The 26,280-nt window shown below is 41.3% G+C and overlaps 1 protein-coding gene across 3 annotated transcripts in view; it reads left to right on the plus strand.

Moving 5' to 3' along the window:
• The window catches only part of VPS13A (vacuolar protein sorting 13 homolog A), a 152,658-nt gene that overhangs the window by 48,596 nt on the left and 77,782 nt on the right, over window positions 1-26,280 (plus strand). For all 3 annotated transcript variants that reach the window (XM_083464715.1, XM_083464716.1, XM_083464717.1), the window contains exons 16-31: window positions 709-803; window positions 2,966-3,108; window positions 8,661-8,862; window positions 8,952-9,066; window positions 9,702-9,838; window positions 12,185-12,317; window positions 13,252-13,369; window positions 14,049-14,187; window positions 16,765-16,852; window positions 19,556-19,725; window positions 22,129-22,285; window positions 23,596-23,675; window positions 24,508-24,567; window positions 24,657-24,807; window positions 25,863-25,979; window positions 26,087-26,190. In XM_083464715.1, coding sequence (XP_083320841.1) covers window positions 709-803; window positions 2,966-3,108; window positions 8,661-8,862; window positions 8,952-9,066; window positions 9,702-9,838; window positions 12,185-12,317; window positions 13,252-13,369; window positions 14,049-14,187; window positions 16,765-16,852; window positions 19,556-19,725; window positions 22,129-22,285; window positions 23,596-23,675; window positions 24,508-24,567; window positions 24,657-24,807; window positions 25,863-25,979; window positions 26,087-26,190 — 2,009 coding nt within the window. The remainder of the gene's footprint in view (window positions 1-708; window positions 804-2,965; window positions 3,109-8,660; window positions 8,863-8,951; window positions 9,067-9,701; window positions 9,839-12,184; window positions 12,318-13,251; window positions 13,370-14,048; window positions 14,188-16,764; window positions 16,853-19,555; window positions 19,726-22,128; window positions 22,286-23,595; window positions 23,676-24,507; window positions 24,568-24,656; window positions 24,808-25,862; window positions 25,980-26,086; window positions 26,191-26,280) is intronic.

The following is a 26,280-nucleotide window of genomic DNA, read 5'->3' on the forward strand; positions in this document are numbered from 1 at the left end:
TTTTGATTGTTTGCAGTTTTCTTTTGGGCAGTAGGACCTTGAAGTGGGATAGTATTCCTCCTATTGCTTGAAGGCAATAAATCAGCACTCCAAAGGAACCTCTCTATTATCCGTTCCTTCTGAAAATTCATATACTTTAACTTTTTTGTGATTTATCTTGTAATGACGATTCACTACAAATAATACAAGTCTGACTGACAGACACATTGGGTTGCAGCCAAAGGTTCTCTTCCTCTGATGGAAGGAGGCAGAAAAGTACATTTGGATTCATCCATTATTCTGTACCCTTGATAATGCAAGGTTTTGAATTGGTGGCTGAATGATCTTACCCTGAGATCAAATGCCAAGTCTTCAGGCTTATGACATTGCCTCTATGGAAAGGCAAAGTAGCATAAGTGAAAACGGTGTGTTTACAACTTTTACTAAATTATAATAATAAAAAACCAATGTATTGATGTAGTGTGTCAGGTATGCAATGATGCATTATGAGAATTGAGGTTTTTTTTATACTGAATGCATTAACTGCATGATGTCTACGGCAATAGTGTGTCATACCAAACGTAAACAAACTGAAAAAGACACTACGAATCAAAAATTGAGACACTATACGTACTTTTCCTTGTTTATTTGTTTTGTGACATAAGAAAATCTTTAATAAAAACTAATAATAATAATAATATTAATAATAATAATTGTTTTAAATGGTAGGCATTGAACAGCTTATGACCCCACAAGAAAAGCATAAGTTATATGCAGCAATTGGTTACAGTGAAACAGCTGTTGATCCAACATTGCCCAAAACGGTAGGTATTACTCGGTTTGTATAGTATAGCATTTGGCTTTATCTAAAGTCATGGTATCTTACAAAAGAAGAACAATGATTTTCAAGCTTTCAAATTCACATGACCAGTATGCAAGAAAAATGTAGTGCTGGCTACCTCCCAGAGGTAGCAATATATGCACACTATTTGCATACAAAAGTGCTCTAAACATTCTATATATAGCTGTAAATAGACTGGAGAACAATCACTCTGTGTTTTATACATTTATACATTTTTTGGCAATGTCAGTGATTTTTAATGTGTTAACCTGGTGATTACTGTTTTTCTCCAAATGCAACTGAAGAGGGAGAAAATGTCTGGTGACTTCTTTATTTCTGATGTAGCACTGTCTCATCATGTAATAAGGGGGGGATGAAGTTTTGACCTGTGTACTTCACTGCAACACTGCTTTAACTTTAGTAGAAATTCACTTGAGTCGTGTCATGTCATATAAAATTTGGAATGCCATGTTTTAAAAAGGCTTTTGCACGCCTTAAATTCTGAATACAATTTGAATATTTTTCTTCCTCAAAGTCTTTCATGTTTGATGCAGTTACAGTTATATGCTAGTCTAACAGTATTACATACAGTGGTGCCCCGCAAGACGAATGCCTCGCAAAACGAAAAACGCGCAAGACGAAAGGGTTTTTCGGTTTTTGCGTCGCTTTGCAAGACGATTTTCCCTATGGGCTTGCTTCGCAAGACGAAACTTCTTGCGAGTTTTTTTTTCCTTTTTCTCAAAGTGACCGCAAAGGCGAGCTCCGGTTGCACGGCCGAGGGAAGCCCCGCTGTGGGTCGTCCAAAGTCAGCCCGAGCACGCCACTCACCTAAAAGGCATGGAGAGACGGAGGGAGCGCGCGAGGATCCCGGTGCAGACGAGGCTCCGGCAGCCGGAGGGCTCCAGGACCCGGAGCTACGGTGGGGCCGTCGATGGCGTTGCCGGAGACTCCTCCCTCTGGGCCTCGCTCTCTCTGCCTTCGCCGCCGCTTGTCCTGCCTGCGATCGGCCGGGCTCATCGCTCCGCTCTGCAGAGCGCTGCGCAAAGGCGCGGCGGGACAGGTGTCTGGGGACGCTTTGGCTGAGCGCGCCCCGGGATCGGAGGTGCGGGGTGCTTGCTGCAGATCTTATCTTCCGGGGTCGCTGGGATGGCGGCGGTCGGGGCTTGTGCTATGTAAGCGCGTCAGGAGGGACTGCTTAAGAGGCCAGACGAGGCTTATGCAATGGCCAGATGCTCCCTAGGGGTCGAGGCTTGCAGTTGCGGGAACGAGTTTATACCTGTAGCCGCTAAGCCGCTAATAGCCGTGCTTCGCAAGACGAAAAAACCGCAAGACGAAGAGACTCGTGGAACGGATTAATTTCGTCTTGCGAGGCACCACTGTACATGTCATATATCTAACTCTTCCTGTGCAATGAATTTTTGAATTGTGAGCTGATTTTTTAAAATCCAGTTCAGCATTTTCACATTAAAATACATGTGAAAAAATGCAGTTGCAACTGGACCTCATAATGAGTTTATTTTGGTTTCCCGGCCTATCCTTATATCTTTTGTGTGTGTGTTTGAAAGGAAGGGTGCATTTCCCCCTTTACTTTCTGTTTGTTCAAAAGCTTGTATAATTGATTTTATTAGTCAGGAATCAATATGAAACATCTTACATGTTGACCAAATATATATATATCTTGCAGGGTCAGACTATTGTCCAATTTTAGGCTTGTCAGATTTTTTTGTGAGCAAAATCCTGAAACCAGGGTGTGATTTCAGGGTATGTGGCAAAGTAGGGGAATTTGAGGGAAAGCAAGCAAGCAAATGTTTGTCGAAATAACAGCTCTTCTTCTGTGCCACTTTAGAAGCCCTGCTTCTCTAGCAAAAGGGGCAACCAGAACTCTGCCACTTCCATATTTCTTCCGCCCAGAAAGTTCCTTTATAACTGTTAAAAAAAGAAAAGAATGAAGATAAGTTTTCATTCATCTCCCCTGAACCCCCCTCCCAAAAAGGCCACTGCAATTAGGAATAGCAGTTAGGGAACCTATTTTGGTTCAAGCCTACTGTCATGGGACTCTGAATTTCATATTATAAAACTGTATTCATGTTTGTATTTTATTAATATATTTTGCTAGTCATGATATATTTTTGTCAATTTGTACAGTATGAAGCCATCAAACTTTATGTAAAACTATTAAGCATGACTGTATCAATAAGGGAAAACAATCAGAAACCTGAGCTGCTGAAACTTGCACTAATTGATCTGCGTACAGCAGTAACTCAACGACCTGGTGCTGAAGCAATAAGGTAGGCATTTGTTGCATTCATATTTATTCCTTGAAACAAAATTAGTTGATACTTCTGATTTGAAAACAGAATTTTAAAATTTTCTAGTTTCATAATAAGCTATAGATTGCATGGCACTTGGAAAATGTTACTAATTTACGGCGGTTGCTGATTATCCAAATGGGTTGGGTTACTACCCTCTTTACGTGATGGAAGCCAGGAGAGCAACAAACTCTGGGAGGTGGGCACAGTATCCTCAGTTTTTTCTCTCCTGCCTGATGGAGCAGAACATTTTCTCCAGGTTCTCTCTGTACTTCACAGCTAAGTTCCTTTACTTTCAACTTCTCTTTCTGGTTCCCTCTTATTCTCCTTAACTGTTTTGTGATTATGTGTTTTCATTTCTATCTCTGTTCTCTGTTGAGGTAAAAAAAGAAGAACTCACTTTGCTGCTTCACTATTACTTTCGGTTGCTTTCTGTTCCTTTGCTTCCCTTTTCCTCTGCTGCTGGCAAGGGTTTATTATTTTACTATTTCTTATTTTTCCTGATTGGACAAACTATCCCCACCCCTTGATTTGTCCATTTGTGGCTTGGATCAATTCCCACCACCAATGGTTGCCGCAGTCTCCTGATTGGCCAATTTCAGACCAGTGCGCTCTGCTGTGCAGCGCAGCTGCATACTCAGCATTTGGCCTCTTAACAGCCATTGGTTTACCATTGCAGTACCAGCTGCTTCCACTACACCAGAAGCCGCTTTTCTCCTCCTGAGTTGCCAACTGCTGCTGCGCTTCATGCACATTTAAGTCACCTGAAGGACTTTCTGCCTGTGTCCACAGTACCGTATTCACCAGAATATAAGCCGCACCTGCAATTAAGCTGCATCTTTAAAATTGAAAGGGGGGGGGGGGAGAAAAAAAGACAATACACAGGCTGCTTTCTGTGGGGGGAGCCACGCTGCTTTGCTGGCAGCCTTCTCCCTTCTTTCCAGTGGAGGCTTGAGAGTGGCGGGTGGGCTGCGCTCCATTGCCCCGTGCTCCTGGGCTACCTTCGGAGGGGGTGGGGGGAGCCACGCCACTTTGCCAGCAGCGTAAGGTCACGAATATAAACCACACTTATATATTATAAACCTTTCCGTCTGAATTTGGGAAAAAACAGTGCGACTTATATTCGGGCCAATACGGTATTTGGCATTACCTCAGCAGTCTGCAGCTCCTGTCAGCGCTCCTGCCTATTGACCTCCCTATGTGCTGTTTTTCGGAGTGTGCAGTAGTGTTTGGGCCAACTGCACTCTTAAATAGCTCGCTCTCTAATGGAATCCATGGAGGCTGTGCGTTGCCCTGTTAATGTGGCACCAAAAAAGGCAAAGAAGAAGGCAAAGCACATGGATCTGTCTGCAGAATTGCTTAAGTGGCAGAGATTGGTTATTAAAGGTTTGCATATCAGGCAACATCATGCTTCTGGATTTCTGTTAAGATCTAATACTCCACTTGGTCCTATTGTTGGAAAAGTAACTGCCCAGACTCAAAAAAACATCAACAGTGGATTGCGAGGTACTGCTGCCACCATGTGGTAAACTCAGACCGGATAGTATGTCCTCTGATTCTGAACCTGAGTTCATGGGGTTTTCAGTTAGTCAACTGGGGCAGGGGATGTCACACAGCCTGCCACCTATCTCAAGACTCTGCAAGCCTTAACTTAGCTGCTGGCATGATTGATCAGAGTAAGAATGCTCCCATTGCTTCTATTTCCTCAGAACTTCACATGGCTTTTCAGGGCCATGATGCAAATTCCTTGCTTAAAAAACACAGCTCCAAGGTTAAAAGGGCTGTGGGTGACTTGCCCCCTAATGCCTTTCAAGGACCAGAGGAAGAGGTGATGGCTCATGATGGTCTTTTACCATCCTCTCATTCTCAACTATTTGCTTGTGATGAGGAGGATGAATGGGGTGATGGTTCCTTACAGGATGAGAAAGTTACCACTCTGCAGTTTACTGAGTCCAATTTTTGTATATTGCTCCACTCTCTCTCCACATGGATGCGCCAACCTCCCCTTCTAAATAAAAACCTGAGTATTCTGGTTAAATTGCCGTGTTGGCACTTTGCGATAAATAAGTGGGTTTTGGGCTGCAGGTTGGGCACTCGGTCTCTAAAAGTTTCACCATCACTGGTCTAGAAGGAGCACCACTTTGGCAGATAAGCTTTATTGTCTGGAGCCAGATTTTATGGCATATCTTAAGACTTCATCTGCAGGCCATCCAGTTGTAATTTATTGCCTGAGGAAGGGGATGTTCAACTGAGGGATATGATGGATAGGCATTTGGATTTTGCCTTGCATAAGGTGCATGACGCCACAGCATTGTTTATGTGGGCGGTGTGTACAGCTTCCTCTTGCGCAAGGGCATGCATGATTGGGTTGGAGGCTCCAGCAGACCTTAAATAAATTATTGAAGGCACAAGCCTTTATGGCCGACTCAGTTTTCTGCCAGGGCAATGTCACCTCAAATTGTGGCATGCCTTATGGTTAAAAAATTGGCAGACGGATGCGGCATCTAAAGTCAATTTGGCCACTGTTTCCTTTGGGGGGGGGGACACCAGTTTGAAGATGGGGCATTGAAGGATGTGCTTATTGAATCTAAAGATGAAAGAAAGGTAATGAGTTAGAAGGAGAATAGGAGACATGCCAGGTGTTTCTTCCCATATTCTCAACAGCCTCAGTCCTTCTGCACCTTCTGCAATCAAAATCAGCAAAGGGACTTCAGGTTTAGGGCACAGGAGTTCAAACTTAGATTCGAAGGCAGGCAGGGCTCCCAGTGTTTCTCCAGCTCTGCTGGTCCCCAAAACACAAAAAAGGGCAAGAACACTACAAGGAGCTTAGGGTCATCTCCAGGCAGTGATGATGGCCCTTCAGTCACATGGATTCTTGATAAACAAGGAAAAAAGCTGCCTTGTTCCATCACGGGAGCCATGCTGGACACAGTTCAGGGGTTGGTGGCTCTGTTGCCAGAGCGCATAATCAAGATCAAGGTGGTGTAATCTCTGCTGAGATTGTCCAAGGACATGACATCAAGCGTCTGTTGGCAATTTTGGGTCTTTGTATGTTAGCTTCGCAGATCGCGCCGTGGGTAAGACATCATGCCCATCTCTTTCAATGGTTTCTGCTTCCCTAAAGGGTAAAGGTAAAGGGACCCCTGACCATTAGGTCCAGTCGTGACTGACTCTGGGGTTGTGGCACTCATCTCACTTTATTGGCCGAGGTCCAGTCGTGACTGACTCTGGGGTTGTGGCACTCATCTCACTTTATTGGCCGAGGGAGCCGGCATACAGCTTCCAGGTCATGTGGCCAGCATGACTAAGCCGCTTCTGGCGAACCAGAGCAGTGTACAGAAATGCCGTTTACTTTCCGCTGGAGCGGTACCTATTTATCTACTTGCACTTTGACGTGCTTTCGAACTGCTAGGCTGGCAGGAGCAGGGACCGAGCAACGGGAGCTCACCCCTTCTGATTGACAAGTCCTAGGCTCTGTGATTTAACCCACAGTACCACCCGCGTCCTCTGCTTCCCTATCAATGGGTAATTACACACAACCATCACAAGGTGCTCAAGTTACCTCCACTACTCAATGTGTCCATGAGATGGTGGGCAGTGGAATCAAATCTTCAGAAGGGAACTCCTTTTCACTTGGCGAAGTTCACCAAGGAACTGTGTTCACAACAGATGCCAGTTTGCAGGGTTGGGGTGTGCATTGCCAAAGGCACTTCATGCAGAGGCTATGAACTACAGCAGAGCAGGTGCACTCCAAAAATTGATTGGAGCTGAGGGCAGCCTGGTTAGCATTGGTCCATTTTGTTCAGTTCCTGAGCATCGATCATGTGCTGCTACGCACCAAGAACTCCACTGCCAAGTCACATCTGTCATCATGGTGGAACAAAATTGGCATGCCTACAGAGAGAATCATCACTCCTATTCAGTTGGGCAGAAAGGAATATTCTCAGTATCACAGCAGAGCATATTGCGAGGGAATGGATGCTCAACAGACAGGTCTTCCTTGTGATTCAGGAGTGCTTCAAAGTACTGTTCTTGGTGGCCATCACCTCTACACGTCGTATATCAGAGTTATCTGCCTTGTCAGTGGCAAAACATCTATGCATTTTTAACAAATATAAGGTGGTCCTCCGAACAGACCCTTCATTTCTGCCAAAGGTACTTTCACATTTCCATGTCCAGCAGGAATTGGTGCTACCAATCTTTTGCCCAGATTCTAAGCATCCGAAGGAGAAAGCATGGCATTCCTTGGATGTTTGCTGTGTACTGAAGGTGTACATTCAGATAGCAAAGGACATTAGATCCACTGAATACCTATTTGTATTCTTACATCTATCAAGTATGGGAAAGAAAGTTACACGCTTCACCTGTGGGAGGTGGATTTGGGCTTGTATTTCTCTAGCTTACGAGTCACATTACCACAGCCAACACATGCATTGGCTCATTCTATCAGGTCAGCAGCAGCTTTGGCTACTTTTGCTGCTAATATTCCATTACTATTACTTCCATTTGTAAAGCAGCTACTTGGTCTTCACCAAGTACATTCACCAGGCATTACAGAATGGACCTGCTCGCTTTGGCTGATGCTGCTTTCGGCCGCACGGTCCTTCATCAAGTGGTTTAGATACTATAACTTCAGTTGGGGAAAGCTGTGGTATGTCCCGACACATTCGGATTATCAGCAACCACTGTAAATAGGACGACTAGTTTAGTAGGTTGCTGATGATTTGAAAGGGGACCATCCCTATAGTGGTCTGCAGTTCCTTGCTTCTTTCCTTTTCTGTTACATTGTTAGTGTTAACTCTTTCCATTATTTTATTTGAGCTGAGCCAGTAGTGAGGTAGGCAGATATGTACAGATTCCTTTCCTGATATGTACAATATCTGATGCTGCTGGGCAAATCTGAAGAAACTGAGGGGGTTGTGCCTGTCTCCCAGAGTTCTTTGCTCTCCTGCCTCTGTCATGTGAAGAGGGCAGTAACCCAACCCACTTGGATAATCTGCAACCTACTAAATCTCTGCTTCAGGTAAGACCAATCGTCCTTTTCATGTGAGGTTAAGTACCATGTCTGCATTATCTTCAGCATTGTTTCCTTGATGCTGCTTGATACAGTTTTATAGGCAAATGTGCCCCCCCCAACAGTTTACTCCCAAGATTCATCCTATATTTTCATTTCCAAGTCTTGTTTCCCACATATGCTTTAGTCCCCCTGCTGAACACATACCTTGTTTCAGCAGTATATCATGGAGCTATATTCTTCGTTTTGTGTCTCTAATATCTGTTATCATGGTTTCCAATCACACTTTTATATATTACCATCTACTCATCAAATCATGGGATGGTAATACCGTAAAGCTTTTTTTTTTTTTTTAAGGGCAATATAACCAAGAGTCATCTGCGACAGGACTTAACTGTCAGGGGTCCTTTACCTTTACCTTTTATGGAAAAAAAGCCCTATAGCAAAACCCTGACCTTTTGTTGGTACAGCTGTATGTATATATGCTCATGTAATTTTCATAATGTGTTTTACACAGATTTGAATCTAGTGTAAGTGCATTTGAAGTTGAAGGCATGGCTCGGGGAAAAACAGTACCTTGCTTACTGTCATCTCACACAGTCCATTCTGAGCACAATGCATCCCTCTTCACCATTATGTTTGAGACCAATCCCTTAGATGAGACTGCCAATCAAAAACTAAGAATAGAGTCACAGCCTTTGGAAATAATATATGATGCAGTAAGTAGAAATGAGTTCTAGAAGTTTTCAAAAATTAAATTATATATTACATTAGCAATACATTCTCCTGACCTTTTATACTTTTTCAGATGACTGTGAACAGCATAGTAGATTTCTTTCGACCTCCAAGTGATGTTCATTTAGAGCAACTAACATCAGCAACTTTAACAAAGCTAGAAGAATTTCGTGAAAAGACAGCAACAGGTAAACATCAACCACTTGGAATAAGTTTTTGAAAGACTAAATTCTGTGTATTCATAGCACAATGAGCACTAGTGCCAACTTTGTACTGCGTAGTGTACATGGGTAGTTCTCACTATGTGGAGATTATCTTAACATGGCTAAGTTCTTCATGAAATTTTTAAGGGTATATGAACTGGCCTTATTTTTCAAATATCTGCATCTGAAACTCATGTAATACTGTTGCGCTGTGTAGAATGGTGAGGAGACACTTCCAGCCCATCAGCCTTGTTAAACCCTCCAGGTCTCCCCTTTAGTGGAGGAGGCTGTTTTCTCTAAGCCACATACACCTGCCTTATGCCTAGTGTCATATATGACATCAAGTGTGGGGCAGGTAAATAGGCAGTTTCCTCAAAAGAAGCTTTGTAGGCAAAATCAGTCAGCTGATTGGTGACAGCTGCAAAATGCTGGATACCTGCCTTTGCCCCACCCAGCTGTCAGACTTGGTCTGCAGGGATGGGAGAGGTGTGGCCCACCAGTCAGATCAAGTTCTCCATCTCTGGTATAGAAGGTCTTTGTTTTGCTTAAATTTATTCACTCATAAGTACAGTGTTCTTGTGATCCTTCTTAATTCTCATGCTTTTCTTGTGGTTTTCTAGGCTTAGTGTATATTATAGAAACGCAGAAAGTTCTAGATTTAAGAATAAATCTTATGGCTTCTTATATCATTGTACCACACGGTGGATTCTATGAATCAACATCAAATAAGTTACTTTTGGACCTTGGTAACTTAAAGGTAAAATTCTCAGAAATATCAACTACTTAACACTTATTATTCATCTCCTAATTATGACTTGTATTTTATTGTACCCGATATGTGGATAGTTACACTTGTGCATGTGGTGATGACTTAAAATGGGAATTCAGTGCCAACTAGCAATAGCAAGCAAAATTGCAGCTCCAACAGAATTTTGAATATCCCTCCCTCCTTGGAAGCCAGTTTCTGATTTTGCCTCTACTGAATCTGTACTCAGAACATTCTCTGTCTCTTCATTCCTGCTTCAGTGTTTCTCAATTTGTGTTTTTTTTAAGACTGTGTGTTTTATCCTGTGTCTTCTAGAGCCCCCTCTCCCCAGTGTTTCTTAATAAAAAAGAATAATTGGAGTGAAAAAGAATTTTTATCTAGTAGGCGTATCATTTCAGGAGGGTGTTTCTGGGCTCCTGAGTTGGGCTTAGGCTCCGCCCTGATGATGAGGGAGGAGGAAAGAATTCTTCAGGGATCTGGTTAGCTCCCAGTCAGCTTTTTTCTCCTGCCTTCAACAAGCAGATCACTTCTGCTTCACTCCCATTCTTTCTGTAATATTTACTTAACCTTTTATCACTATCTTTTAAATTTTAACTTCTCCTAATCTCTTTTTGGCTCTGCTGATAACAGTTGCCCATCATTCCTTTCCTAAGGAAAAACAAAAGACAAAAATATTTACTTCATATTCCCTCAGTCTCTTTCCTTTTCCTAAGAAAAAAACAAAAAACACTTGCCTCAGATTCTCTCTGTATTCTGTTTTCCCACCATTTAAGTTCCGCCCTCCCTGTGCTTGGATTGGTGGCGGCTGGTTTTTTCATCTGCTCTTTTGGGTGGGAAAGAGAAGAAGGAGCATTTGAGGAGGGAACTGTTACAGGAAAAGGTCTGTGGCCTCAGCACCAGTCTCTCCAGAGCTTTATTTCTCCCGGTCTGCAGCCTCAGAGTTTGTCCCTTGATTCTCCTCACGAGCTGCTGAGCAATGTCTCCTCCCAGTCTACTGAACTTTTCCTTCTGGTCTACTTTTCTATCCATTATCTGTCTGATCAGTCTGGCCTAAGGGTCATTCCACATCAAATCAATGCAAAAAATGGGTTTCGCCGCCTACTGTCTCAGATTTTGATGAAACTTGATGTACACTCATCCCTTATGGTTGAAAGAAACCCCTTCAATTTTTTTTCCTCTATCACAAATGGTTTTGATTTTATAGCACTTCAAAGTTTCGTGAAATCTGCATTTCTGTCCCTCTTGAGATCCTCTGCCTTCTGTACATCCCCCTCCAATGATCCGATCTCTTTGAAATTTTACACTGGCTGTTTCTCCAATACAGAGATGGAGAGAACAGTGATGGCCTTTCATCCCACCCAAATACATCAGGGGGGTTGCATTTGAATTCTCAGTTAGTCAGATCACGAATGCCTTAATTGCATCAATTGCTTGTGAGATGTGACATAGCTCCCCTTCTCAATTTGGGAAGCAGAAGCAACCGTAAGAGAAAACCCTCCTTCCCAGATGCCCCGTTGCCTGATGGTCATGGTGGTATGTCTCTTGGCTCTCCCAGTCCATGTGTCTTGCCCCCGGGTGGCACAGCAGGGAAAGTGTTTGCCTCATTGGCTATGCAGTCTCCTGGGAAAGGCTGCTTCCTTGAGTTGGAAGAGAGTGTGTGGAGTGATGGTAAGGTTGCTGAGGAACAGCAATCACACCATCGTTTTCAGGATGCTCGTTATATGCGATTACTTTGCAGAGCCTTGGATGCTCTATGTTTAATCTCCCCCTCAAGAAGCCCACCCTCCTTCTAAGGGAACTGCAGTGCTCCCAGGGCCACAGTCCTCTTCCAAGTTTATTCCAACTTCCACTCTGTTTTAAAAGTTGGCTAAATTGGAGCAGGATACCCCACTCCACCCTCAGTTTAAAAAGTGGTCCAGATTGTGACTAAATATGTTATTCTTAACCCTGAATTTATGTCTTCTTTAAAATCTCTTTGCTTGTGAAGGGGATTCTCAACTGAAGGACACCACAGAGAGTATCATATACTTTGCCTTACGCAGAGTTCACAAAGCTACTGCTTCTTCTTTTAGAGCAGCTTGTACTGCCTCCTTTTTCTCAAGGTCATCTATCATTTTGGGTTGATGAATTACTGAATAACCCACAAAATTTCCTTTTGATATTCTGTCTTTAATTATCAGTACAGGATATCTCATTAGATCGTGAAGAAGTCTGGAAAAGTCTTACAGGTTTTTTTTCTTGGGGGACAGTTTAAAAGTAAGCTTTATTTCAATAAATACTTAAAGATGCATATTTGAAAAACTAACAACTGATTATTGCTGTTATTTTCTTTTTAAGATGACAAGTAAAAGTCGGTCTGACATGTGCAATATCAAAATTGGTGAAAACACTCTTGAAGATATTATGTCAAGAGCATATGATATGTTTGACATTCAGCTCAGCAGCATACAACTTCTTTATAGCAGACATGGTAATTATTCATATAAATCAATGCTACACACACACACACATATTAAAAAGTATGACAGGTTTAGCATAAGTTACTGTTCGTCTGATTCCAACAGTATGATCACTATTGTTCAGTGCATGTTGTCGGGTTTTATCTGATTTTAATAATTTCTGATGCTTTATATTTATTTACCTGGCATTTAAAAAACAAATAGTAGTATGTGCATGAAAGTGAAAATGAGAGAGATCTTTACATCACCCCAGTGAGCAAGAGGATGGTGACCAAACAGGACCCAATAGCCTAAAATTCATTTGGGGGAAAATACTTTAATTACATGTGCAAAAGACCAGTGATTGCATCTTAGTTTACTAAAGATGTATGCTTAAATATCAAAGAGGAACAAAAAACATAAAATAATCTTGAGAAAATGGGGGGGGGGAATAATGTGTGCAGGAAAAATACAATACATTGGTTCAATGAGGGGAAAAGATGTACAGTATACAGTATTAGATTAATTACAACTTAACCATGGTTGACCCTTTCATCAGCCCACTTGAACACCACCTGACCTCTAGATAAGTTTACTACATTCCCAGCGGTTTTACATAGCCTTTTAAGGGAAGAATATAGTTCACCATCAAAAGTAGAATTCAGAAAACAGGCTCCTATAGTCTTAAATGCATATCAGCAGATAATTATCAGTTTATAATTATCGCAAGGATCAGGAAAATCAACTTAAATGATATGCACACCACTTACGCATCTAGATGCACCCATGCATTTTGACTTCACAGTAACAAAAAAAATACTACTAAAATTATTTAACAAATAAATTTGTGAAGTGGTCCATCATCTCTTTAAAACAACACGTGCTTTGGTGTGTATGCAGGCTTTAGGAAAAATGCGCATGAAACTGAGACTCAAGCATTGTAATAGACATCTTTTCTATCTTTAGATGAAAACTGGGAGGAAGCTCGAAACTTACGATCCTCATCTCAGCATATCATACAGCCTCTGGATGTGAAAATGGAACTGAGCAGAGCAATGGTTGTAACAGATGCAAGAATGCCCAAGTATGACATTCTTGCTGTTAAGTGAATTTTCAGGTTGCTGGCTTGGTAGGGAGCACAGTCACTGCTTCCATTGTCCTTCACTTTGAGAACAGACCATTTATTTTCAGTTTCCTGTTCTTTAAGAGCTATTCTCTAGAAGAGCTCTTATCCCATGACTCCTAAGTTTACTCAGAAGTATTTGTTGAGGGACATTGTCAAAAACTGTTTTGCCTGACAACAGTTTCTTTGAAACTGCTGCCCTGAATTCCTTGACAGGAAGGATGTAAGTTTTAAATAAATGCAAATAAAATAACATTTAAACCTTGGCAGAGCTGATCAGTGCATGTTCCATTTTTATTATGTCTTTCAGATAGTTATTTCAATGCATAGGTAGGGCTGAGGTCCTTTTGCCCCCTCCCCCCCAAAAAATTGAGGGGGCCAGCTCCCGCACGTTAATAGGCATTGCCATTCAAATGGTATGTGTGTGTCATGTCAATTATGTGGGGTGAGGCTTACCTGCCCCCCAATATTTTATTCAAGTTGGCACACCTGTTTCAATGTTAATTGTTCTTTTAAAAAATCATATATGCCTACCTGGAACCACTTGCATTGTGGGGCTGGATTTAATTTATCAAATAGATTAATTCCCTAGTACATGGCCCCCTTTGTTTTCTAATTGCTTTGTCTCTTTGTGTTATAGGTACAAAATGTTTGGTGAACTGCCATTACTGTCTTTCAATATCTCAGATGAGAAATTGAAAAGTATTCTGGATCTTATTGATAGTATTCCTTTACCAGAAGCTCCTCCTGAAACTACTGCTACTACACAACCTTCCAAGGCAAGTGTTGTATTGAAATGGTAGAAACATTTGGTAAAGCTTCAACAATACTGGTAATTCTTCTGCCACTTCATCATAGTGCTCTTTTTAGCAATGGGATATTTCTCAGTGTGGTAGAGGTTCACACTAAATGAGTTTTTTTTACCACCATGTATTTGCTGTGGTAGTGCTACTCAGCAGGACTTTGTTTCATATCTGGTTTGTAAGCTGAGGTTAAAGCAGAATTTCCCAATTCAGATATAATAGGAAACTGTGGTTTAAAGAAAGCATGATTAAAAATAACAATGTCAGATGTACAAGAGGAGGGAGTTCATGACTTGTTTGTGACCTGATAAAATACTGGAGCACTGACCCTATTGGTAAGTTTACATCCCTCACCTCCAGATATTGCCAAAATGACCCCCTCTCCAAGTTTGTTGACTTAGGGTTAGCAATATGTGTGTTTCCCTTTTTCAGATAACATATTTCTAGATTTCCTGTTTTAGCAGTAAAGCAATTCCTATGCTTTTCTGAAGTCTCTTTGCTATCCTTTTTGACTTAGTCTGCTGCTCCTTAGAATGTTCTTTAAGTTTATTTACGGCCATATTCCTTTGAAATGATTTAAATCATTCATTTTGTCCAGATAGTTTCAGTAACTGGCAGTGTAGTTTAGTATGTGAATTCTTACACTTCAGAGTTTTCTGAGTGTGTACAGAGGTACCTCGGGTTACATAGCTTCAGGTTACATACGCTTCAGGTTACACACTCCACTAAGCCAGAAATAGTGCTTCAGGTTAAGAACTTTGCTTCAGGATAAGTACAGAAATCGTGCTCCGGCAGCACGGCGGCAGCAGGAGCCCCCATTAGCTAAAGTGGTGCTTCAGGTTAAGAACAGTTTCAGGTTAAGTGTGGACCTCTGGACTGAATTAAGTATTAAACCCGAGGTACCACTGTACTAATACAGAATCCTGAAGAAATGTTACAGTTAACATGTAACTGCAGAATGAAAGTTCCCTAGTCTGGAAATCAAAAAAGAGAAGAACATTCCTCTTCCGCTGGACATCACTCAGCAGCTTTTGATATTTTATTTATTCGTGACATTCATGTAAACAATCATGGTATCTTGGAATGGCTTCCCAGAATGGAATTTGAAGGTGTTAATTTTATACCTGACCTTCCTAGACAGTTGTTTCCAGAAGGTAGTACTGGGTCTACGGCTGGCCTGTGACTGGTTGGGGCTGACGGGAGTCCAGCAACATCTGGCTAGCCAAAGCTTCCCTATCCCTGATTAATGATACCTATTTTGTCTCCTAAGCTGCTTTAAATTCTGTATAAAACTGGTGGGAGAAATTGTCCAGGGATTTGAAGTGCAATGTCTTTGGTATCTGGATCACACACATACACGCAAACTGTCTGTCTGTCTGTGTCTGTCTGTCTCTGTGTTTTTCTTTGCCTCCATCTCTCCTTGCAGCCTAGGAAGAGATCTTGGGGCTGGGTGTGGGCAAAGAAATTGAATCTTAATCCAGACAAGACGGAGGGACACCTGTTCTGTAGAACTCATGACCAGGGACAAGGATCCATTCTATGTTGGATGCGACTCTACTTCCCCTGAAGCCACAGGTTTATAGTCTGTGGGTGTTTCTGACCTTAACCCTGGATGCCCTAATGACAAGTGTTCTCAAAGGTGTCTTTGCCCAACTTGGGCTAGAGTACCAGTTTCATCTGTTTCTTCAAGTCTCAGTTCTGCCCATGTTAACACGTGCCTTAATATCATGTCTGGAGTATGTAGTCTGCTCTATGCAGAAATTTAATTCATCAGTAACATAGCATAGAGGTTGTTAATTAAAGCTGCCTATTGGGAGCATGTAACTCCCTTTTTAAAGCAATTACACTGGCTGTCCATTTGTTTGAGACTAGTTCTCATGACCTTTTAAGGCCTTTGACAGTTTGGGACCAAGATATCAGAAGGACTGTCTTCTCTTGTTCAGAGCTGCCTGATCACAAAGGTAAACTCAGGAAGCTCTCTTGTCTGTTCCATCTCATCTATTATATCACTCCCAGACAAAGGAGAGAGCACTGCATTTGTGGTAGTCATGTCTAGGTTGTGGAAATCCCTCCCCAAAAAGGTTGATTCCAGCTTCCTCTTTTGGCTTTCCACTGGCGAACACCTTCCTGTTTAGGAATGCCAGTGGTGTTAAACAGAAAGTCAATTTATGTTTTTTGTGGCTTGTTTCATTGTTAGTATTTCCTGTTGATGTTTTTTATTTCATTTTAATTGCCTATATTTATTGTTGTTATTTTTATATCTTATGGTTATTGTTAGCTGTCTTGAACAATCAATAAAGATGACACTTAAAATTGTCAAATAAAATATATTAACCAAATAATAGTCATTTTGTACATATAAATTATTATTTTTATTATTATTTATTAAATTTGTGTACTGCCCTTCAATCGTAGATCTCAGGGCACTTCATAGCATAAAAATACAAGATCAAAATACATAATAAAAACAAGAACAAACCAAACTAAGAACGCTCCCCTTGCCCCTACCTGCTCCCACAATAAATAAGTGTTACATATTGCTTTCTGTTTTAGCTTCAGGTATCATCACTGATAACAACACCACAAATGTCAACCTCTGTACTTCCATTTCTAGAATCTCTTTCGGTAGCTGGATCAAGTGGTAAATATTTTCTTCATTTTGTTTTTGGTTAATGTATGTTCAGAAAATGTTTATGATATCCTAATATTTATTATCTACATGTTTAAATTTTCAGGCAGTTTCTTTTCTAGGACCTAAACCAGACAAACAGATATGGTGCAATTTGGTGTGTGTGTGAAGAATTAGAGTAAAAATCTCACAAAAGTTGAACTTTTGAACCAGAGGAGTGTAGCTCAGAAGTGGTTATAAAAAAGAGGAAAAAAATCAAGCTGTGGAGTCATCCCACTGGAAGGATCCATCAGTTATCAGCACCTGCTCAAAGAAGTTGCCTCGGCCCTATTTTCAAGAATCCCTTCTCTCTTTGCCTCCTGTGCCATAATAGCTTATCCCATTCAACAAGATCCTCCAACGATTGGGAGAAGTTTTTCAGGGACAGGAGTTGACATGAGAAGGGAAATGTGGGGAAGCCGGTCACTGCCAGCCCCATGATTTTAATCCATATTCTATAGTTCATTTTCTATTGTATATTTAAAAGATCTTTAAAAAATAGATAAGAGGTTGCATTCATCCAAAATTAGTTGTACTTAAACTCAATTAAGTCAAATGTGAGACAGGCGCCATCTCTGTTGCCTTTTCAGCATCCACTGAAGACCTTTTAATCAACAAGGCTTTAAAGTAGAGCTCTTTCCCAGTAAGCATCTGTATTGCAGTTGTTTAGTTGCTGTGCCTTTTATCTGATCTGTGATCCTTTACAGTGTTTTCTTCAATCCTCTTTTTATCCTGTAAGAATATGCTGGTGATTATGCTTGTGTATGTTGATGCAGAACCTGCCCTGCAAGGAGTTAAAGATATCTGTCCACTTACAGTAGATGTTACCTTAGCGCTGTTCAATTTGCTAGAAATGTCAGAAGAATCCATCTCTTTATTATGCCAGACTCAGAACCTATGGGCTACTGTAGTTGTAGTTCCATGGCATCCATGTCTGACAGGATCAGCAACATCTAGGATGTGGTCCTAGCTATTCTTCCTCTAAGAACAGTAGGCCTCATGACCTTCACTCAATGGCTTGTTATGATAGCTTTCTGTACGGTCCATCCCATGGACACACACACTACACACACACACGACATTTAGGATGGCTTCTCTTCCTAAGCCAGAAGAAGATCAGAGCCAAGCACCACAATCCATTACTCCTCTCTGCCCTCCTGAAACAAACTCTCATCCGGTGGCTGGACACTGATCATCTCACATAGAACATTCCATTAAAAGGGCCTCAGAGAGCAGTAATCACTACTGATACCAGGCTTCATGGCTGGAAAGCTCATTATCTGCATCTTACAGCTCAGAGACAGTTGAGCCGCTTAGAAAGGGAACACAGCTTAAAACGGCTGGAGCTCAGGGTGGTGCACTTAGCTCTCAGGCACTTTAAAAGCAGGCTTAAACAGATGCACATCCCGGTCCTAATGGACAGTGTCACCACTAGGGTAGTTCTCATCTGCAGCCGATCAGCAGGGAGGCTAGGAGAATGGAACATTGGTCATTTATTGTAAATAGTTCTTATTTGGCAGCCAAATAAGCCTGTCACACTGCACCCTACATATGTGCCGCTCAGTCTTCATTCCTCACTTCTCACTGATTGGGCCTTGCCCTTTTCACACAATGGAGGATTCCTATTTCTTTCCTTTCTATCTGGGGGTGCCTGGCTCCTGGTTCAAAAAGTGTTCAAGGGAATTTCCATGAACAGAAACTGTGGACACAGTTGAAATTTGGAAAAATATTAGAATTAATCTACAAGTTTCCTGCCTGGGCTGTTAGGAGATGATGTAACCCACAGTGACTGGCTCACATTATCTGCTAGAGAAGACCCCTTCATTATAAGCAACCAGTGCTCCATTTGCAGTTGTGAAGAATAGCATGTGAGTTTACAAGCAAGTTTACAAGCTGCTGCTGCTCTTGCCTGCAAGTAGATACCCCAATTTATCACTTGATGTGCTAACTGGGCAGATCTGCTTGGAAGGGACATAATTGGAGTGTTTAAATTATTATTATTATTATTATTACTATTACTATTACTATTATTATTATTATTATTATTATTATTATAATACCCCGCCCATCTGGCTGGGTTTCCCCAGCCACTCTGGGCGGCTTCCAACAAAATACTTAAATACAATGGTCTGTTAAACATTAAAAGCTTCCCTAAACAGGGAAGAAGACAGCCTTCAGATGTCTTCTAAAAGTCTGGTAGCTGTTGTTCTCTTTGACATCTGGTGGGAAGGCGTTCCACAGTGCGGGTGCCACTACCGAGAAGGCCCTCTGCCTGGTTCCCTGCAACTTGGCTTCTCACAGTGAGGGAACTGCCAAAAGGCTCTCAGCCCTGGACCTCATTACTAATTCATAAATTAGTGACTTCAGCAGCAAAATCTGGGAACTGTCATAGTGGAGATACTTTCTGTGATGAGGTCTTGATTGCATCAGCTGTTCCTGGTATGCCAGTGTTTCTCAAACTTCTCCAGCTATTATTGGACTAAAACTCCTATAATCCATGATCACTGGTCCTGCTAGCTAGGGATGATGGGAGTTGTAGTCCAACAACAGCTGGGGATCCAAGTTTATAGTTTATAAAGGCAATTATAGTTATGTAATTATTGGATTATGTTAAATATATTTATGGCTTAAGTGTAAGCATTTCATGATAACCATTTGAACTATTATCGTTATTAGAATCTGAAGAAGAATTTTTTGATGCCCCAAGCAGTCCTATAGAAGACTGGCCATTTTTTGAAGCTTCTTTGGGGTCCTCAAGCAGGCCTGGCAGCTTAAAGAAAAAGGCAGTGAGACGGGAATCATTGAAGAATATGATTGATTTCCAACTAAGATTTGAAATACCTGAGGTAATATACTATTTTACCTTATGTCTCTTCATGACTGCTGTGTGTTTATCCTTAACTATGTTGCGTTCTTTATCGTTAGCATTTTTGCTTCACTTTTCAACAATAATCTAGCTGTTTCTGACTTTTTATTATTAGTTATCTCAGTTATGTGAATGAATAGAATATAGATATTTCAATTAATTTTAACATAGTATTTAAAAAACCCTAGGATTTGAATCCAGAGTGTGTGGAAGAAGAAGCCAATGGTGCAACAGGACTTTCCCCCCTCCTTCTTAACTCTACATCCCCCTGCCCCACACCCCAAAAAGCCTCTCATTAGGAGCAATGACCCTCATAAATGGCTAGAGATGTGTTGCAGGTCAGTGGAGTAGGAAAAGGAAATCTGTAGGAAAGGGAAATCAGAGGAAGTTTGCACAAGGAAACACTTAAGGGGAGGCTGTTTGGCAAGTACATTTAGCTGTATCCTATAATGTGGGGTTCCGCAGGGCTCGATCCTATCCACCACGTTTAACATCTACATGAAACCGCTGGGTGGGGTTATCCGGAGTTTTGGAGAACATTGTCAGCAGTATGCTGATGACACTCAGCTCTATTTCTCCTTTACATCTGTAGGTGAGGCTGTGGAAGTGCTGGACCAGTGCCTTGCCTCAGTAATGGACTGGATGAGAGCCAACAAACTGAAGCTCAATCCAGATAAGACTGAGGCACTGTTAGTGGGTGGTTCCCAAGACCAGATGGGTGGGAGTTCGCCTGCTCTTCACTTCCTCTGAAGGAGCAAATTTGTAGCTTGGGGGTATTTCTGGATACCTCAGTGGCCCGGAGTGCCTTCCATTAGCTTTGGCTGGTAACCCAGCTATGCCCCTATCTGGACAGGGGTAGCCTAACTACTGTTGTCTATGCTTTGGTAACCTCAAGGTTAGATTACTGCAGTGTGTTATACATAGGGCTGCCTCTGAAGACAGTTCGGAAACTTGAGCTGGTGCCGAATTCAGTGGCCAGGTTGCTCACGGTTGCAAGACGCTTTGAGCATATTACCCCCATCCTGGTCCGACTGCACTGGCTACCAATTAGTTACTGGGCCCAATTCAAAGTGCTGGTTTTGACCTATAAAGCCTTAAATGGCTCAGAAGTGCAATACCTCAAGGACCACCTTGTTCCATATGAACCTACCTGGACCCTGAGATCAACTTCTGAGGCCCTTCTTTGGGTGCCTCCTTCATGAGAGGCCCAGAGGGTGGCAACATGAGAACAGGTCCTTTCTGCTGTGGCTCCCCATCTGTGGAATGCTCTTCCAAGGAAGGTTCGCCTGGCGCCTTCATTATACACCTTTAGATGCCAGGAAAAATTGTTCCTTTTTAACTAGGCCTTTGGTTGATCTGATTTACATCCTATTCCCTTTTAAAATGTGTTGTAGGGGGTTATTGGGTTGTTGTTTTTATTTTGATTATGTACTTTGTGGTTTAATATTCTGATTTTATCCTGTGAACCACCCTGAGACCTGTGGGTATTGGGTGGGATATAAATTCAATTAACAACAAGAACTGATAGCATGTTAAATGCTGGGAACTAATTCTAATGTCTATGTATAGCTAAAAACCTCTCACCTTAACTGGATTATCAGTATGTATATGGGGTAGAATCCAGCCAAGTCATCGCTTCTGCATAAAGATTAGCACCTGTGCACCCCCTAAATCTGCTCTGGGAGTTCCCCAACCCTCTGGAGCAGATTTGGGGGTGCTGTTGGATATTTGTGGGGGAAGGAGGGGAGATGTTTTGTTGTATAAATCCTTATGCTGGTGGAATGAGTTAGTTGGATACCACCCATTTCTTCTTCAATATTGGTAGTGTTACAGTAATAGATATCTTCATAAAACTTTTCCCCTAAGTAGTTGGAAATGTACATTATCCATAACAGTTACTGATAATAAATCCTATCTTATTATTGCAGTCATCTGTCTACCTATCTACTTTGGAGTTCTCTTGACCGGACATGTAGAGGATTGCATTGTTTTGTAGTAATTGCCTGTAAATTTAAATTTGGTTCATAAAATATGAACATTGAAGAAATAAATACATTTGGAGGCAGGGCCCTTCATGACCAAATAGCATGCACTGGCACTGAGAATGGGGAAAAAAACCAACAGCTTTTTTTCTTTATATTTCTCACTGGATGCAATTGACAACTTTTAATGGAATAATGGAATAAAATATGCCTAGGATGATGTTCCAAATCAGTTTTGTAGGAATGTGTAAACCAAGGAGGATTCTTGAAACTGTCTTCTACACCATATTCTAAAAAGCTTTTAAAGCTCTGCTTACGTGTCCTCTCTTTATAAGCAGCTGCCCACCCCCAGCATGTCTGTTGGTTTGGTTGACTTAGCCCCATATTTTGTTTATACATAGGTGTTCCTACAAGTGTCTCGTTTTACTGAAGGTATTGAAAAGCCAATTCTTCGTTTGGAGATTTATAGTTTAGGCACTGAGCTTAAGCTAAGAACATATGATATGGCAGCCACTGCTTTTCTTAAAGAGATTTGCTTAATGTGTCCAGAATACATGGGTAAGTATTTACCTCTGTGTTAAAATAATTATTAATTATTTGTGGTTGCTATTTAGGTTTCTGCTGGAAAGAATTGTTGGGAAAATCAGTGTAAGGCATAGGAGGATTGGCAGACAACTCACAGCAAAGGCTTGCTCTTGAATATAGTCCTTCTTATCATTAGTTTATTTCTATGCCAGTTTTCCATAGTAAAACACACTGGCGCAGCTCACACCAGGGCCAGAAAAAAATGTGCAAGTTTCTGTTGTGAGCAGAATAGCATAGACAGCACCTGGTTCAGAACCACCTCTAGACTGTGCACCTGTCCTTTCAGGAAAAGTATTATTCCATTCAGAGTCAGATCTAGACTTTGATTTTGATTGGCAGCTTTCCAAGCCACATTACTTCTGTCATATGCAAATTGAGGCTTAGCTTGAGCCTCATTCATTCCAGTATCTCCTTCCCTCAGTGTCTGTTCAGGGTTTTGACTGTCTCCCTGGAATTACTAGGTGGTGGAAAAGAGAGATAGAGCTGTGCTATCATCTGCATATTGATAACTCTTCAAGCCCAATCTCCTGATGAGTTATTTCGGTGCTCAAGGGATGGAATAGAGCTACAGTGGTACCTTGGTTCTCAAACTTAATCCGTTCCGGAAGTCTGTTCCAAAACCAAAGCACGCTTTCCCATAGAAAGTAATGCAAAATGGATTAATCTGTTCCAGACTTTTAAAAACAACCCCTAAAACATAAATTCAACATGAATTTTACTATCTAACGAGACCATTTATCCATAAAATGAAAGCAATAAACCAGGCACGTCCAACTTCAAATAGGCTGCAGTCTACCAAGTATCAAATACTGGCAGTGATCTACCCATTGTCATTGGAGGGGCGAGGAGCACGCGCAGGGTGTGTGTGTATGGAAGGAGGTGGCTAAGTGGACACGGGAGGTGGGAGTTTTAAGTGGCGGGAAGGAAAGGGAGGCAAAAGTTATCTCTCCCCTCTAAAGCAGCTCACTCCCCCTCCAATCCAGCCCTTTCTTTCTCCCCCCCCAAGCAGCCCCCCCCCTCAAGCCAGCCCTTTCCCTCCCCCCCAAGCAGCTCTCTTCCCCGCAAGTCAGCCTTTCTGGATCCCTCCCCCCCCCCGACCCCTTTTTTTAGTTTAGCTTGTGAAACTAATTATAGAAATGATCTTACAATCTAATGATGATTAAATCATATATTGAGATCATGTTCTGTCACTATTTATTGATCTGACAACATAACTTTGAAAATACAATAAGTAACTCCAGTGAGTATGGTATTTTGGCTATACTGTTCTTTGTTTTTTTTAGATGATAAAAATAAGCCAGTTTACCTCATTTCAACACTGGATAATTTAATTGATGATCTTCTAGCCATTGAATATGTAAAGGTAAGAGTGCTGAAGGGAAGATACAAATTTTTTCTTCACCATAATACTGATGTGTTTTAAATACTATTTAAATTGACAAATAATCTTAATTATCTAAAAACCTAGAGACCTGATCCTGTTTGCTGTTTTAGCAAATGAACATTAGTTTAGGCACTCCATCTCAGAAAGGATGCTGTAGAGTGGAAAATGTACAAAAAAGGACAGCTTTTTTGGGGGGGGGGATGACTCTGGGGAGGATACCATTGATGTGTATATACTTTCTTCTCTCCATTTACACTAGAACTCGAGGTCATTTACTGAAATGTATTTATTTAAATGATTTTCATCCCACTCTTCAGCAAAGCGGGGTGGGGTGGGGTGGGGAGGCTCCCAGAGTAGCTTCCAGATACCAGTAATAAGACAGGACAGACAAAAGAGAGTATCATTTCATCTAAGACATTAATTTATGCATAATTATGTCACAAGATGTGGTGATGACCACAGTTCTAGATAGATTTAAAGTGAGATTAAGTAAATTTATGAAGAATGGCTAAATGGAGCTTCCATGTTCATTAGCCATGTGCCTCTGGAAGGCAGATGACAAGGGGTGCCATTTTTCTTGCCTTTCGTTTTTGCTGTGGACTTCCCAGTGGCCATGGTTGAAGACAGAATGCTGGATTAGATGGGCCCTTGATCAAGTCTAGCAGAACACTATTTAAGTTAGTATGCTAGTATCAGAACAAATACTGAGGAGCAGATGTAACAGCATTATCTATATTTCTGGATAGAGCTGGGTTGTATGGTATATAGTGTTTTCTCATTTTAACTGTCTTTATTTACCTTCTGAGAACAGGCAGATATTAATTGCCCAGATCTGAAAACTACTTATAAGAATGTGGTACAGCTCATAAAGGTAATAATGATGGCTTATTTTTGTAATTTTTGCTATGTCCAGGAAAGTGCATTCAAAACATATTCTTACTAAGATTACTTTGTTGTTAGGTTACTTTTTCTTCTGTAGATATCCATTTACACACAGAAGCACTTATGAGTACCATGAATTTCCTAAATAATCTTCTTCCGAAACAAGAGACAAGTACAGTAGAAATCGTCCAGGAAAAAGAAGAAAAGAAGGAAGTTCTTAAGAAACTTAGTAAGGTCTTTCAGTCTCAAACTCTTGTATTGCTAACTTTCTTCCAGCCTCATTTCACATCCTAGGCTTTTAAAAAGTGCATGCAGGAAAGTGTTTTGGCTGGATGACAGCAAATGAAAATTGTGGGTCATGTTCATTTGCCCAAACCCTAATCTAGAAAATAATTCTCGAGTTTCTGTATAGAGTCGGGGTGGAAGAGGAATGTGCTTTAAACATGGTACTTCAGAATCAATAAAGTGCACATGGCAATCAGTAAAGTGCACGTCAGTTACTCTGATAGTGTAAGCATTACTGAAGTGTATTGCCTACACCTCAGGAGAACTTTGTTCCTTCTTATTTCCATGTGTTATTTGAAGGAAGTTTAGTTTGAAGAAATCTCTCATGTACAGATAGAAAGTTGCATTTTGCCAAATCTACAGTCCTTAACTAAAACAGTTGGATGGCACCTCGTACGCCTCCTTCTGGCAGCTCTGGCAGCTAAGCTTGTGACAAGCGTATTGCTCTGCTTTCCTTTGTATCACGTCAGCAAAGCTGAGGGGGGTTGGTCGTCATCTGGGCAGCCCAGGACCTCCAGACACACTGCCCAGGTTTGCACCTCAGAGAGGTCATTTTGGTGCTGCTAACACAGTGGTTTGACTTCACCCCTGGAGGCACACTCCATTGTCTCTCAAGACAGATGGATGCCAACAGCACTGTCTTACTCAGCTTTGGAATCCTAGTATGTACTGAGGATTAGAGATAACCTATGAAGTGACAGCCTGTTCTCTGCTTATGTAGCCTTGCCTGTGTCAAGTCATGCCCCGAGGAAGGAGGCATAAAGACATTATTTCTTGGTAATATTTAGTCATTTCTGTTAACTTGAAAGATACTGCTTTAACTCTAATGGCATGTTGCATGAAAAAAATAAAATAAACCAATCTGTAGAGCTACTACTTTCATAGTTTGCATACCTCTCTGTATTTGTGCACTCTGTGTTTTTGTACAACTGTGATCCTCGTTGGAATTCAGATCTCTAATTCCAAATATAACACTTTTTGCTTTTAACTTTCCCATAGCTTCAAAAAAGTCAAAGTATGAAGATGTTTGTGATCTCCATGTTTGTGCAGACATGTCCTGTTTACGCATTTTTATAAGAGAACAAAAAAGCTGGATATCTGAAATCCGCATTGAAGGTAAGACTAAAATGCCAATTGCAATATTTAAAGGTTACTAGAACCCAGAGGAAGTATCTTGAAGATTGTGCCATATTAGATTTGTTAATTAATACTGTTAAATTTAGGTCTTGATAGTGAGGTGAAGATGAAGAAAGAAACAACTGAAGTATCAGCAAACTTAAAGAATATCGTTATTTTGGATTGTGATGCGGCAGCACTGCACAAAAAGGTATGTGTGTTCATTTAAAGGGCATGCCAGGCTGTGTACAGAAATCAGTGTACTTGCAATATAAATATTAGGCTTTAGCCTGGTTTAATT

This window comes from Podarcis liolepis (genome assembly GCF_965112155.1).
Source record: "Podarcis liolepis genome assembly, chromosome: 11".
Lineage (NCBI taxonomy): Eukaryota > Metazoa > Chordata > Lepidosauria > Squamata > Lacertidae > Podarcis > Podarcis liolepis.